At 39.1% G+C, this 15,240-nt stretch overlaps 2 protein-coding genes across 4 annotated transcripts in view; one reads left to right on the forward strand and one right to left on the reverse strand.

Moving 5' to 3' along the window:
- The first annotated feature begins 2,812 nt into the window (after window positions 1-2,812).
- si:ch73-206d17.1 (tyrosine-protein kinase STYK1) lies at window positions 2,813-9,210 on the forward strand. 2 transcript variants are annotated; one of them, XM_024376125.2, is made up of 10 exons: window positions 2,813-2,911; window positions 3,587-3,699; window positions 3,879-4,034; window positions 4,329-4,496; window positions 4,953-5,134; window positions 5,430-5,513; window positions 5,815-6,068; window positions 6,346-6,386; window positions 6,539-6,635; window positions 6,833-9,210. In XM_024376125.2, exons 2-10 carry the CDS (start codon window positions 3,651-3,653, stop codon window positions 7,002-7,004), a joined length of 1,203 nt encoding a protein of 400 aa, XP_024231893.1. In that variant the 5' UTR covers window positions 2,813-2,911; window positions 3,587-3,650; the 3' UTR covers window positions 7,005-9,210. The 2 variants fall into 2 exon arrangements, with proteins under 2 accessions (XP_024231893.1, XP_024231894.1); XM_024376126.2 differs by having other exon boundaries at window positions 4,332-4,496.
- A 1,165-nt stretch (window positions 9,211-10,375) lies between these two features.
- Window positions 10,376-15,240, reverse strand: part of tmem269 (transmembrane protein 269) — a 30,798-nt gene continuing 25,933 nt past the window's right edge. For both annotated transcript variants that reach the window (XM_024376127.2, XM_024376128.2), the window contains exon 7: window positions 10,376-12,475. In XM_024376127.2, coding sequence (XP_024231895.1) covers window positions 12,366-12,475 — 110 coding nt within the window. In that variant the 3' untranslated portion in view covers window positions 10,376-12,365. The remainder of the gene's footprint in view (window positions 12,476-15,240) is intronic.

Here is a 15,240-nt window from a genome sequence, read left to right on the forward strand (position 1 = left end):
TTTTAAGTGGTCAGCATTGCTGTGTGTTGCTGGTTATAACATGGCAATAAAGGAGAGAAAAGAGGGACCAGTTGAATGTTTTAAGTGGTCAGCATTGCTGTGTGTTGCTGGTTATAACATGGCAATAAAGGAGAGAAAAGAGGGACCAGTTGAATGTTTTAAGTGGTCAGCATTGCTGTGTGTTGCTGGTTATAACATGGCAATAAAGGAGAGAAAAGAGGGACCAGTTGAATGTTTTAAGTGGTCAGCATTGCTGTGTGTTGCTGGTTATAACATGGCAATAAAGGAGAGAAAAGAGGGACCAGTTGAATGTTTTAAGTGGTCAGCATTGCTGTGTGTTGCTGGTTATAACATGGCAATAAAGGAGAGAAAAGAGGGACCAGTTGAATGTTTTAAGTGGTCAGCATTGCTGTGTGTTGCTGGTTATAACATGGCAATAAAGGAGAGAAAAGAGGGACCAGTTGAATGTTTTAAGTGGTCAGCATTGCTGTGTGTTGCTGGTTATAACATGGCAATAAAGGAGAGAAAAGAGGGACCAGTTGAATGTTTTCAGTGGTCAGCATTGCTGTGTGTTGCTGGTTATAACATGGCAATAAAGGAGAGAAAAGAGGGACCAGTTGAATGTTTTAGTGGTCAGCATTGCTGTGTGTTGCTGGTTATAACATGGCATAACATGGCATAAAGGAGAGAAAAGAGGGACCAGTTGAATGTTTTCAGTGGTCAGCATTGCTGTGTGTTGCTGGTTATAACATGGCAATAAAGGAGAGAAAAGAGGGACCAGTTGAATGTTTTCAGTGGTCAGCATTGCTGTGTGTTGCTGGTTATAACATGGCAATAAAGGAGAGAAAAGAGGGACCAGTTGAATGTTTTCAGTGGTCAGCATTGCTGTGTGTTGCTGGTTATAACATGGCAATAAAGGAGAGAAAAGAGGGACCAGTTGAATGTTTTAAGTGGTCAGCATTGCTGTGTGTTGCTGGTTATAACATGGCAATAAAGGAGAGAAAAGAGGGACCAGTTGAATGTTTTAAGTGGTCAGCATTGCTGTGTGTTGCTGGTTATAACATGGCAATAAAGGAGAGAAAAAGAGGGACCAGTTGAATGTTTTCAGTGGTCAGCATTGCTGTGTGTTGCTGGTTATAACATGGCAATAAAGGAGAGAAAAGAGGGACCAGTTGAATGTTTTAAGTGGTCAGCATTGCTGTGTGTTGCTGGTTATAACATGGCGATAAAGGAGAGAAAAGAGGGACCAGTTGAATGTTTTCAGTGGTCAGCATTGCTGTGTGTTGCTGGTTATAACATGGCAATAAAGGAGAGAAAAGAGGGACCAGTTGAATGTTTTAAGTGGTCAGCATTGCTGTGTGTTGCTGGTTATAACATGGCAATAAAGGAGAGAAAAGAGGGACCAGTTGAATGTTTTCAGTGGTCAGCATTGCTGTGTGTTGCTGGTTATAACATGGCAATAAAGGAGAGAAAAGAGGGACCAGTTGAATGTTTTCAGTGGTCAGCATTGCTGTGTGTTGCTGGTTATAACATGGCAATAAAGGAGAGAAAAGAGGGACCAGTTGAATGTTTTCAGTGGTCAGCATTGCTGTGTGTTGCTGGTTATAACATGGCAATAAAGGAGAGAAAAGAGGGACCAGTTGAATGTTTTCAGTGGTCAGCATTGCTGTGTGTTGCTGGTTATAACATGGCAATAAAGGAGAGAAAAGAGGGACCAGTTGAATGTTTTCAGTGGTCAGCATTGCTGTGTGTTGCTGGTTATAACATGGCGATAAAGGAGAGAAAAGAGGGACCAGTTGAATGTTTTCAGTGGGATGCTGCAGTTTTGCACTTTTTTTTTCTTTGATATGGTGCAATATTCTATTATGTTGTTCAGATTGTATTTGTTTTGAATTGTTACATTTATATGCACTTTGTTTATATACATTAAAAAGTTATACTTTAAATACAAATGTTTAATAGCATTATTTTTCATAACAAACCAACGCATTTTTAAATACATTGTGATTAAGGTAGAGTATGATTTCATTTAATAAGATTGTTTTAACACCAATCATAGTCAAACTATCGCAAACTGTTTGACTTGAAAAAATACAAAACATTTTTTAAAGAGCCTTTTGGGAGCCAATAGAGCCGGCTCTTTTTGGTGAGCTGAGCCGAACGAGCCGGCTCACTGAAAAGACCCGGAATACCCGTCACTAATATTTAAGGAGAGCAAATCGATACCCAATCCCCCCAAAAATCTGCTGTAACTGTCAATAGTAAAACAAAGCTTAAAACGATGTTTGAATGAACCGAGTCCACAAAATGAATGGTGAAATCGCTTCCGGAAACGGTAGACCCCATACGGAAAAAATATTTTTGGAATTAGGATACATGTTAATAAATATATCCCCAAAAAATAAAACATTTTCTACGCATTTTGAAATGTATTTAAATGCGTGACATACATTTGTAAATGTACAGTATTTGGAATACATAAATTGATATGAAAATATATTTGGCAAATATTTTTAATTCACAAGTATTTGAAAATGTTCACATTTTTTCGGCATGGGACTCCACGCCACCACTACGGAGATGGCCTCAATCGTGCTATCCATGCTCTCACAAACGACATGATAGATACTATCGAAGCCTATGATGGGGACACCTGTGAATGGAGGACACATACGAAAAGCAGAAAAGGCGTACTAGACAAATATAACATCACGTTTACTCAATATTATCTCAGTAGTTAAATAAATAGTTAGTCACAAAATGTCCTCGTGTTAATAATTAACAGTCAGTCAACTTACCGCGGTCACCTTCATGGCCATAGCCCGCTCAGCCAGAGCAGAGGGCATTCGACGTTAGAAAAGTGTGTATTTTCTAAAAGCTGTTGTCACGAGAGCTCACTCAAATATTACAGGTAGGCATGTGGAGACACATTTCCTTGATATCTCCCTGGTAAATTGCCGGCGTCCATAACTTCAGTTTCATTTGGTATCTGTGAGGACACGCTGTTCTTACAGTTCTCTGTCTTGCTTGGAAGACCAATTAGTAGGCATATTGGTAATTAGCACGATGGCCCGGTGTTGACTTTATCCCATCAGCTTGTATCTGCATGTGCTTACGATATTTTACGTGAGTTGAAAATTAGAGTGTTAGTTTGCTATGCCAGTAGTTCCCAACCAGGGGTAGGATACCGACTGTAAGTGTACTTGACCTATCCACGGGGGGACTTGAGAAGACTCATGAGACCATCGGCCTACTGGTAAAATTAACATGAAGGGGTACTCTGGGCAGAGCAATATTCTGTTGGTTGTACAGTAACGGGAAAAGGTTGGGAACCACTGGTCTAGGCCATTGCAAAATGACTACAGCAGTTCTTCCTGTTGTTGAAATGTTAAAGTCAACTAACTACACCTGATTTATCATCCTGTATTGATGTGGTGCAATTATTGTATATTACTAGCATTATTATGATTTTTTTGTTGGTCAACCATTATAGCTTTTACCTGACTGGCTCTGAATGGATGCTCCCATCATAAAAGTGTTTATAGACCAAAAGAATACTATGTTGATTATATTCTTCCATTCATAGGCCTTATGTTGGATTAATCTCTCTTCCTGAAGATGTGAGAAATGGTAAGAACCACCTGTAATCTATGGATGTGCAGGCGTCTCCATGCAACAACACCTCAGACCCTCTGTGCTGTAAGTATTTTATGTTCCCATGTGTAAACTACAACAGTCTCTCATCAACACCAGCTCAGATAAAATATTAGATGTGCAACAAGAGCCACGTTTAACGCACCCGTTGTCTGTCTGACTGCACCAGTTACAGTGATTGTGTTGTGTTCCCCTCATACCATCTGAACTGTGTATGTATTCAGATGAGGAAGGATCAGGCACATTAGCTGTCATCATTATCCCCACTCTCCTGGCTCTCAGCACAGTGGTTGTTGTGACCAGCATACTGTGCAGTCTCTTCCATAGAAGAAGAGCAGCACCAGAGAGGACCTCCATCCCTGCCCATTACACCAATCGTGGTAAACTTAAACCTATTGGAAATATCAACCTGTGTTAGATCTGTAATATTGTCTAGTGAATTCACCACAGTGAATTATGATGTAAAAATAATTGTTAATGAAATCTGTTCCTGTTCATATCAACACTGCATCAGTATGCACACTCTGAACCATGACTAACATGAGCCCTCTACTGCCAAGCAAGGCACAGGACATTGTAAAAACATTAAAATATCAACCTCAAGAAACAACTTCAAGTTGCAATTCAAATGCATGTCATCACAAATCTTTAGCACAGTACTGCGTTGCATCCAGCAGGTCAGGAGTGTGTGTCCAGTAGCCCAGTGAGTCTGTGGGAGATCCCAGGAGAATGTACTCTGGAGGGGCTGGAGTTCTGGCAGACTGGCCACTATGGTCCTATCTGCAGAGGCACAATGAGAAGAAAGGATATACCCAGTGCTGTAGTGGTCAAGACACTCCGAGGTATATGCTTGTAAAGTTTTGTACAGGCTGTGTGTGGGACATTGCTGCATGTTTTTGGAGATATTGCCCCAAGCAAGTTTGAGTTATGGGAGAGTTGTTTGTACCTCGCAGGTAAAAACATACAGAATTTTTACATTTTACTCCTAGAGGATCCCACTGCAATGGATTAGGATTTTTATGATTTTGTTCCTTGTTTAAGAAGTTAAAAACTTTGGTCCAAGTGGTGCAGTGGTCTAAGGCACTGCATCTCAGTACTAAAGGCATCACTACAGACCCTGGTTAGATTCCAGGCTATATCACAACCGGCCGTGATTGGAAGTCCCATAGGGCGGCGCACAATTGGCCCAGGGTCGTCCGGGTTAGAGTTTGGCCAGGGTAGGCCGTTATTGTAAATAAGAATTTGTTCTTAACTGACTTGCCTAGTTGAATAAATGTATTTAAAAAATCTCCTTTCAGGAGGCATAAATCAGCCTGAGGCAAAGAAGTTTGTTGACTGGATCCTTTTCCATGGTACCGTGTGTAAACACCAGAACCTGGTCCGGATGCTGTACTGTCAGACACAGAGACTACCTATGTACCTGGTACTGGAGGCCTGTAGTCCTGGCAACCTTCTGCACTACCTCTGGACCCTGAGAAATGTAAGACAACAATGGGTGGGACTTTAAGTTCAAGTTTATTTGCTGTAACAAATACATTGGAAATCATACTCACCAGAGCCCTCACGAATCAAGCATGTTGAATGTGAATAATACTGTATTTCTATTCCCAATATGATGATAATTCATTATTCCATTTTTCAGTTACATTTAATTCAAATTGAAGTCATTAATTGAATGGTCTACAGATAAATAATTGGTCACTTTAAGTTCAGAAATTGAATACTGAGCATCCCCCTGAGTTGACTGAATAATCATTAATTTCCCTGTTCTCCAGAGTGATTCGGAGCCCTTGGATCCACTGCAACATTTTTCAGAGAGATCAGTGTTTTTGGTGGCAAAGCAGGTGGCAGCAGGCCTGGTAAGTGATTTTCTGTAGCATTTGGAGAGATATAATATCCAATGGAAGGCCAAAATACAGTACCACAACAAGCTCTTTGCAGTGAATACAGTGTAATGTCCTAGGTGCATATAGGATACCAATGTGATTTACAACAGTTTCATCGTCAATAAACAACACCTCATGGAGAATATTGGTACTGCAGTCAGTTGCTAGAATACAATGACTTTGAGCATGTAATCCAAGCAATTTAAAGTATCACATCAATTATATCCAGGTTTCTGCATTAAAGCACATCATTATTATTACAATCTTCTTTCAGGACTATCTGTTGTCAGAGCACAGGCTTGTACATGGTCATGTTGCTGCACAGAACATCCTGATTGGTCCAGGGTTCTCTGTGAGGGTATCTGGATTGGGCCTGGCCTTCGAGAACCGCCAGCACCAGACTGACAAACTGGCCTATCGCAGGTGCCAGAATGACAAACTGGCCAATCGGAGAACAGCTGAGGTCCCTCTCAAATGGCAGGCTCCAGAGAGGATGATGAAGCACCCAACCACAGACAGGAGTGATGTGTGAGTTTTGGGTCATTTAGGCCCCTTTCCCGGAGAGAGATTAAGCCCATTCATGGACTAAAGCATTCCCAATGAAAAAAATCTCCATTGAACTAGTTTTTTTTGTCCAGGACTAAACTTAACCTGTGCTTGGGAATCTGGCCCATAGTGTAGAGTGTACATTAACCAAATGTTTGTTTGATTTTATTAACGTTCTGACATAATATTTCTACATGACTTTCAGTTGTTTTTTGTAACATCTCAACATGCTTGATAACTTGTTTTCTCTCCCCCTCAGATGGTCTTTTGGAATCTTTCTGTATGAATTGATCACATTGGGTAACTGTTACTTTGCTGATATCTGATTCAAGTCATTTGGAAATGTAGGCCTACCTCTACAATAAGACAACAATATTTTCAATTAGGTTTTTTGTTTGTTTTTGTTTTAGTAGTCTTCAATATTTAATTTATTTTTCATATCGCTCCCTCAGGCTCTCCCCCCTACCCTGATCTGGAGCCGGAGCATGTGTTCCTCCACCTACAGAAATCATACAGGATGAAGAGGCCAGACAACTGTGGGGGACCCTTGTAAGTCTGTGCCCGTCCCTGGCCAAAAACATTCTGTCTATAATATTCACATTAAACCATAAGAATATACATGTAATTATGCCATAGCCAATGTAAAGCCCATTATTAGCTGTGTAATGCCTCCATGTTGTAGCTGATATTTAATCTAATTACGCTCTCTCATTTTATTCTATTCACCGGCCTCTCTCTCTCTCCAGGTATGACCTGATGAAGTACTGCTGGATGTGGAGCTTCAAGGACCGGCCTGTGTTCTCGGCCATCATCAAGCTTCTGGGGTCTTACACATACCTTGCTGGCACTAAAGATATCTACATCCCAGAGGACATGGACATCACTGACTACATCAAGAGGGCAGGTGTGCTGCCCTAAATATCTAGTCCAAGGCATCACATTCATGAATGAAGAAGCTAGAAGCAAGGGGTGAGTCCATGACAAAGCATGGCTGTAGTTGATTTTAGGTTGATGTGTACTGTACTGTGGTATCAAATGTGTTATAAACTTTCAGAGAGATTATTTTATGATGCTGAAATGTTGTAAATGGGTTGACATAATGAGGGTGCATGAGGGTGTGGAAGTATTGTATGGAGGATGCATCAAAGCCTTATTGTAAGATTGCATATTTGAATGTGTCCCTTTTAGCACATAAATGGATGTCAGGAAAAAAAAGATCTGCCACTATATTGCTATTGTCTACTCACATTTTTAGGCCATCACAAGTGAACATATTTTAAGAAATTGTACAAATGTAAGAATAGTGTTCTTGATGTCATATTGTCCCCAGTGTCATGAAACCAGGCAAGTCATTATATCACCACTTTAATTGTCAAAACATTTACAGAATTTAAAATAGAGATCTTCATAAGATGTTTTACTAGTTTATCATTTGGTGAGGATCACTCCTGTGCCTTTAACAGTAGTAATGAGACATGTAATATTGTAGCCATACAGTTAATGCCCACAATGAGACTGTCTTGAAGTCACTGTGATCACGATATGTAAAACTGTACTGCACACACTCAACACTGTTGATTTTCATAACATTGCTTATCATTGACCGCGATGCCAACAAACAAGCCGTTTGGATGGCGTGGAGGTGACATTTATAGTTTTACTGTCCTGTTGCTATTGTCTCTTAAGCCAATTCAAAACAAACCCATCATCACATTGTCTCCATCGCACACTCATATCTAAAATTCTAAAGAGAGGTACAAACCACCATTTTCAGAATAACACACCGAGGCATGCGGAAATGGATCAAGAACAGGAATATTCCGGACAACATTTTGTCCTCATGACTCACGCTTAAAAGTAACTGCAAAGCTTTTTCACACTACTGAGCTGAGGTGAGCCGAACCAAGCCAAGATGATCTGTGCAGGACTGGTTACACACCCACTATAGCTGTTGAAATCGTTCTGGAAATGACAGCGGGAAAGGAATGCATCTAAGCCAGCACAGAATGGTTCGGGCTGGCACTATAGTGTGAAAGGGTACAGGTTATCAACTGAACTAAAAAAAAAAGTTGAACTATTCACTGTACCTTAGGTTAATAAAAGCAATGGGATGGTAAACCATTTTTAAAATTATGTAAAGCCTTCTAAAACAGAAGCAGAGGTGTGCAAACACCAAATATAAAGCTATGTTCACAAGTCTGACCACAATGTCATGTGTAAGTCAAATTAAAAGGATTGTCAGAGTGGGGAGAGGGAAACTAGGTGTTATTCGCAGAGAGAATTGGAACTCTTTCTTATTGGTCAATTTACTGTCTGGTGATGTCACCAGGCAGGCCAAAACTCCATCCCACCAAAACAGGCTCTTTTCAAACAGCTCTCACACTAAAAGACAATTATCATTTTCACAATTTCACTGTATTATTCCAACCTTGTAGTGTGGACATATATCATACAGGGAATTCATGTTTTTTACTGCACTGGGCCTTTAAAGCAGTGGTTCCCAAACTGTGAGGCTCACCCAAGGGGGAACGCAGTCCGGCTTTCAACTTACAACTTTCAAGAGTATTAGTAGAATGCACAAGGTGAAATTTCGAAATGCATCATCCGTTTTCATGTGTCATTGAATACCTTGCTTAGTGAGCTATTTATAACTTGTCGGGAATGTCCAGATCAACTAGCCCATGTCAGCTAACGTTTTTTAGCTAGGTTTCTTTGCCCATAGATTTTGTTGTAATGTTTGAATCTTTCAAATATCACATGAATACATAGACATGTCATTCTCTCTGCCAACAGGAGGGGTGTGAACAGTTTATGTCATGAATAGTGCTTGTGCCCATAGAAATATACAGGGCGCAGGGTGTTCCCCAATGCTGGAAGGGGGGCCTGAGTGAAAAGGTTTGGGAACCCCTGCTTTAAAGGAGCCCCCCCCACCCCAGAGGAAGTTTCCGCCAGTATTTCAACGTAATTTCCCATCCTAAAGAGGAAATGCACATTTAGGGTCGACCACCAAAGAATGACGAAGGATACAAAGAGGAAATGCACATTTAGGGTCGACCACCGAAGAATGACGAAGGATACAAAGAGGAAATGCACATTTAGGGTCGACCACCGAAGAATGACGAAGGATACAAAGAGGAAATGCACATTTAGGGTCGACCACCAAAGAATGACGAAGGATACATATACATACATATTCGCAAATTGAGGGTGCGACTGTCATGACCACCGAAGAATGACGAAGGATACAAAGAGGAAATGCACATTTAGGGTCGACCACCGAAGAATGACGAAGGATACAAAGAGGAAATGCACATTTAGGGTCGACCACCGAAGAATGACGAAGGATACAAAGAGGAAATGCACATTGCAACAATGAGACTACCATGTGTGGGGAATCGCAAATGGCTCGTTTCAGCTAGTTTTTTGTTCTTGATACCGTGCCTTGTTTTGAAGTGTTTCGACTGACTGATTTCATATCATGCTAATTTGGCTAAAAGTAGCTTGTTAGCTAACCAACAACGATGTATGAAAGACACGTGTTAATTGTGCAAATGTATTTATGTTTTCAATAAACGTTGAAGATGAAATATAGATTTGTTGTCAACAATCTAAGCTAACCCCGTCTATTATACCCCATAATTGCGCAACGCGGTTTTGTGGCTAAACAACCAATTCGTCTAGAAGTTCCTAAAATTCTTTTTTGCGGGTCCATTTTCATTATCTGTATAGACATTTGTGGTTTCTTGCCAACATTACACCAATCAAAGCAGTGGAGCGTGTAGTGAATCAAAACCCTTCATCTTGCGGTGACAGTGGTAGCGGGTTTGCGAAATGCTAACATATCACGCAATATACCATATATATATATATATATATATATATATATATATAATACAGCGAAAATCGACAAAATTATCCAATGGCTTATGATAATTTTATGGTAAAATAAAAACAACTATTTTAATATGCTCCATGGTTCAGGCAGTCAAGTGGACAGAGGACTGTTTGGCTCAACATGGTCCAAGATGAATAACTTTTGCAGCGGTTTCTAAATCATAAACAAAGCCATGCTGGTGCTGGGTGGTAACATTCAAATAAAACCCAGCCCTGAAACAAAACGGAGGCTGAAAATAATGTGTACGTCATAGGAAAAGACACCGCAGTCACACGGATTTGGGAAAAGTAGGCAGTTCAGATGTCACTTCAAGCACAAATATACTTGGACTTAAATCATTGTCAAACTTAATGGGTAAACTCTGGCCATCGTCTTTCAGCTAGAAAAAAGTGGATTTCTACTGGTGTGGGCATTTAATAAGAGAACCGAGAACCCAGTCATTTTATATGAATGCCCATTATTGTGTTCACCATAGCTAGCCTATGATCATTTTAATATACAGTGCCTTCTGTAATTATTGGAACAGTGAAGCATTTTCTTCTATTGACTCTATACTCAAAGTTTGGATTTGAACTCAAATAATGACTGAGGTTAAAGTGCAGACCCTCAGCTTTAACTTGAGGGTATTTAATCCATAGCAGGTTCACCGTTTAGAAATGACAGGACTTTTTGTACATTGCTCCCCTAAAATGGGAGGGACAAATTCACTTGTGTATTAAAGTAGTAAAAAGTACTATTTGGTCCCATATTCATAGCACACAATGACTACGTCAAGCTTGTGACTCTACAACTTTGTTGGATGCATTTGCTCTTTGTTTTAGTTGTGTTCAGATTATTTTCTGCCCAATAGAAATTAATGGTAAATAATGTATTGTGTAATTTGTTTGACTTTTATTGAAAATAATATGTTTCTAAACACTTCTATATCAATGTGGATGCTACCACGATTACAGATAATCCCAAATGAACCATGAATAATGAGTGAAAAAGTATCAGACCCCACAAGACATGCTAACCTTTCACCATTACAATAACAGGGGCGGTTATCATTTTTATTCACGACTCATTCAGGCTTATCTGCGCTACAATGTGTTCTACCAAGTGCTTAGAAACATTTCTATTCACAGGAAAAGTGACTCCAATGACACAATACATCATGTACCATTCATTTCTATTGGGCACAAAACCATATGAAACAACCAAAACAAAACAGCAAATGCATCCAACATTTTTTAGAGTCAAAAGCTTGATGTAATTATTGCGTGCTACAAATATGGGACCAAAAATGTAATGTTTTACTACACACGGGAATTTTTAGTTTTTGTTGTTGAAAAAGTGATGTAATTTCTAAACATTTCACCCAGTATGGATGAAATACCTTCACATTAAAGCTGACAGTCTGCACTTTAACCTCATAGTCATTGTTTGAGTTCAAATCCAAACCAAGTATAGAGCCAAAAGAAGAAAAAAAATGCTCAATTGTCCCAATAATTACAGAGGGCACTGTATATCTGGTGGGAACGTAAACACTCTTAAATTAAAGCACGGTTACATTTTGCTTGCAATAAAAGCAAACTAATCTTGTCTGAAAATGGCTAGAACATTTTAAAGAAGAAAAAAATACTATTCCAATTAAAGAATGCAGTTGATGGGAAAATAAAAAAACAATATTTCTCAACAATCCCATATCCACACACAATTCTTATGTACAATCACTTTGGTAGTTATTTTAAGTACAGTAGAACATAAGATCTCGAGATGGTAGTGTCTTCCATAATTAAAAAAACATGATTTAATGGACTTCGTTTGTATCTGCAATATAATGAAAAGTTTTTTTGTATTACAAATATCTTACAAATTGAGAGCATGCCACATGTTTGAATCTAGTTTGAATCTATGTTCAGAAAAAAAAGGGGGGGCCATGTTTTTTTTTACTGCAAAAACTGTTGACATTTTCTTATTCTTTACAGTAAAAACTGCTACTCAATGACTTTATTAATGACTGAAAATAATTTTGTATTATTGTTGTAGTAATCTCAAGCACAATTTGTGCATAAGGATGATACAGTACACACACACACACACACACACACACACACTAGGCAGTACAGTACGACTCTGCAGTTGTATTGTACAAACATAATAGCTACAGATACCCAAACCCTATCTTATTCAAAAACAAAATGGCTAAGGTACAGTACATTATCCATCAAGTGTTCATGATGAAGGCAGTTCAATCTTACAAAAACATTACAACGTCCTCTTACGTCCTGTTTCGATCCGCTGTAGGCAGCAGCAGTCTGGGCGCTTTAGTTAACCCCACTGGACAGCCTGTTGACAAGCCATGTGCGAGTGTGAATTTGTAGCAAGGCCTTTAATGCCTACTACACTTTGCAGCTCCATAGTGTTGTTGGGAACAAAATGTAGGACACAGACCACAACAGGTAGTACACACATGCCGGAGGGAAAGAGGAACAGAACACCATGACAACTCCTGCAAAACAAAACAGAAAAATGTGATGAATAGCCTAGCTAAACAAATAACCTACCTTTCTCATTGCTGGATTTTTGTGATCTGAAACATGAATAAACTTCATAAACTTTCATTTGAGATTTAAGTATGAACTCTTATTCTGAAAGAGAGGACTCTTTACTGCTCACATGCGTAAAGTACCTGGTATCAACATCCCAATAGATTTTACAGGACCAAACATACATTTGTTTTAACACCTCTTTAAACTAAAATGGTACATTGGATGTTTCACAGAAAAGTGTTTCCCAGGCTTTATTTTAATGGAGTGGCTGCTTGGCCGAATTCTCCGGAAGCGTCTTCCTGATAGGTAAACAACCCAGCCTTCTCTAGACTACGCAAAAACGTTTCCGTAGATGCTGTTCCTGCTGCCACTTGTCCCTCTTTTCTGTTCTCACTCACACGATCGGGTATCTTGGTCTGGTGTACAAACGTCGGCAAGTTGTTGTAACTATAAACAACAATCAAATTTAGTGCCCACGCACATTGTAACCTATTTGCGGCAGACTGATCACTTGAATTAACTGACGGGCATGTTGTCATTGTCAAACATGGTTAGCCTATCGCCTGAGTTGTTCTTGAATTATGGTGGCATTTGCTCCCTTGCCTTTGCAACCATGAAAAACTCTTTAAAATGACAAATTGCCACACATCATACAAGTTTGGGTTATATTGAACTTTTTATCAATGATAAAACATAAAGCGAGCCTTTTATACTGCAAAACTTGATGTTTATGCATTGTTTAAAGTACTTTGGCTTGCCCCAGTAGAGTTGTAGTGACATGTTTTGGGGATTGAGAGGTTTATCTATAATTTTAAATGCTAGAAAATAAACAAAATTGTAGAGATCAATAAAAATAATAACTATTTAAATACCTTTTTTAAACAAATGTTTCCCTAGGTTTTTAGGTCATTGGTGTTGCAGTGTGGAAAAATCAGTCATACAAGGACCTTGAGCATTCCCTTCAGTGGCAAAGTTATTAGGGAGGGTTCTATATTAAATTACTAGCTAATCACACCCTTTTAGTATGTCATAAATTTGAGGACTCCATTGATAATTTGGGTGTGCCTAAATCCAAAGTGTCACTTGGTGTTACTCAATTTAAATTAAGGGAAATCATATTGTAATTAATCATATCACTTAAGTCAATCTTTTTTAAAAGGTTTAATGGCCTTAGATTTGACCATCTGTGGCCTCCATTTAAGACAATACTAATTTACCTAAAATGTATCATTGGTGTTTGTATTCCTACTGGTGTCAATGTTCAACATTATCAAAACTATTTAAAGTCATGAAGCTGACATATTAGTTGATTTTTTTTTTTAAAAGGGAAGATGTTCCCAAATACATTTATTTAAAAAAAAAAAATTTCTAAATGACATCGCAATTCAAGAACGACCCGCCGTCACGTGTAGAATGTTCAGCTGCCGAGAGAATAGGCTACTGGAGTGAGTTTCAATAAATGGAGAATGGTGCTTGTTTAATAAAGTTAGATCAGCTGAATCAATGTCTGCAAGATAACATAATGTTTCATTAGTATTCTACATACATTAATATTAGCATATTATATTTGGTTAAGACAAAAACAGCCAACTAATTTCTTGAGAAATGTCTTGATATTTTAGGATGATTGTGTGAATGATTGCATTTCTCACATGCGGTCAAAACTACACAGCATGCGCCACTAGGTATAACATGTGTTTTGATTGAAACAAAAACACAAGAATACTGCAGTTTAGCACCGCCTGCTTTAAAATTCTATCACGAAACACTACATAATTCAAGAATATCTCAAATGCATATTCCCATGTAACTAATTGAGATCTAATGGTTGACATGCAGATGCAGCATGGATGTTTCACCGGTAAAACTTGAAGAATTATCATTCACGACTGACAGTGAGTAAAGTGGGAAACGTGAAGGGAGCCGCTACGTAACACCTGATGTGCAGAATGTGATACGGCTGTTTAGCTCAAGGGAAGAGGCGTCCAGGGGGGTGGGACAGAGGCGGAACAGTTCAAGCCTTCGCCTTTATTTTTCAACAGCTAATTCAATTCCTCTCTACTACCTCTTGTGATAGAAAAATGACATATTTACCTGGTTTATTTGATATTGATGGTTAACAATTGATATTTAACTAATGGTAAGACATTTCTGTCCTGCTAGTGTCTGTGTTTTCATGGGCTCCACTCTACTTCCCTGTAGTTAATCTGGGTGTATGGTCACTGGAGATGGCTTGAGCTGACAAATGGGTTAAAGACTGCATTACAGAGACAAGAATGTGTTTTACTAGAGATAGCTGAGGAGTAGAACAATTCCTCATTGTCTCAAAAGCATCCTTGCATCTGGGAAACTAAGTCAGCGTGGGGTTAAGACAACAACCCAACTGCAGATAACAACAGGATGAAGCCAGATTGGCTTATGATGCTCCTTGATTGTTTGAAGAAATGACCAAATCTCTCTCAGTACTGAATTTCCACAACACTATTCTACTGGTTATGTTTCTTAATGCTGTTCATGGGGACCTAGCTCTACACTAGCCTCGCACAACCAGCCTGATCTTGTGAGCTTACATAAATGATCCGTGTAGCAAATCATTTATGTAAGCTCGTGAGTTCAGGCTGGTTGTATGAGGCTAGCACTACACACCTGATTCCACTAATCAACTCAAACATTTGATCAGTTGAATAAGATGTGTAGTGCTAGGGCAAAAACTAAATTGTGCACT

Source organism: Oncorhynchus tshawytscha, linkage group LG16, assembly GCF_018296145.1.
Source record: "Oncorhynchus tshawytscha isolate Ot180627B linkage group LG16, Otsh_v2.0, whole genome shotgun sequence".
Lineage (NCBI taxonomy): Eukaryota > Metazoa > Chordata > Actinopteri > Salmoniformes > Salmonidae > Oncorhynchus > Oncorhynchus tshawytscha.

Bases quoted from the DNA above. Each gene is read 5' to 3' on its own strand.
- si:ch73-206d17.1 (XM_024376125.2), top strand. From the start codon at position 3,651: ATGGATGTGCAGGCGTCTCCATGCAACAACACCTCAGACCCTCTGTGC. The intron at 5,135-5,429 runs GTAAGACAACAA...CCTGTTCTCCAG, and splicing joins ACCTCTGGACCCTGAGAAAT to AGTGATTCGGAGCCCTTGGA. The intron at 5,514-5,814 runs GTAAGTGATTTT...ATCTTCTTTCAG, and splicing joins AGCAGGTGGCAGCAGGCCTG to GACTATCTGTTGTCAGAGCA.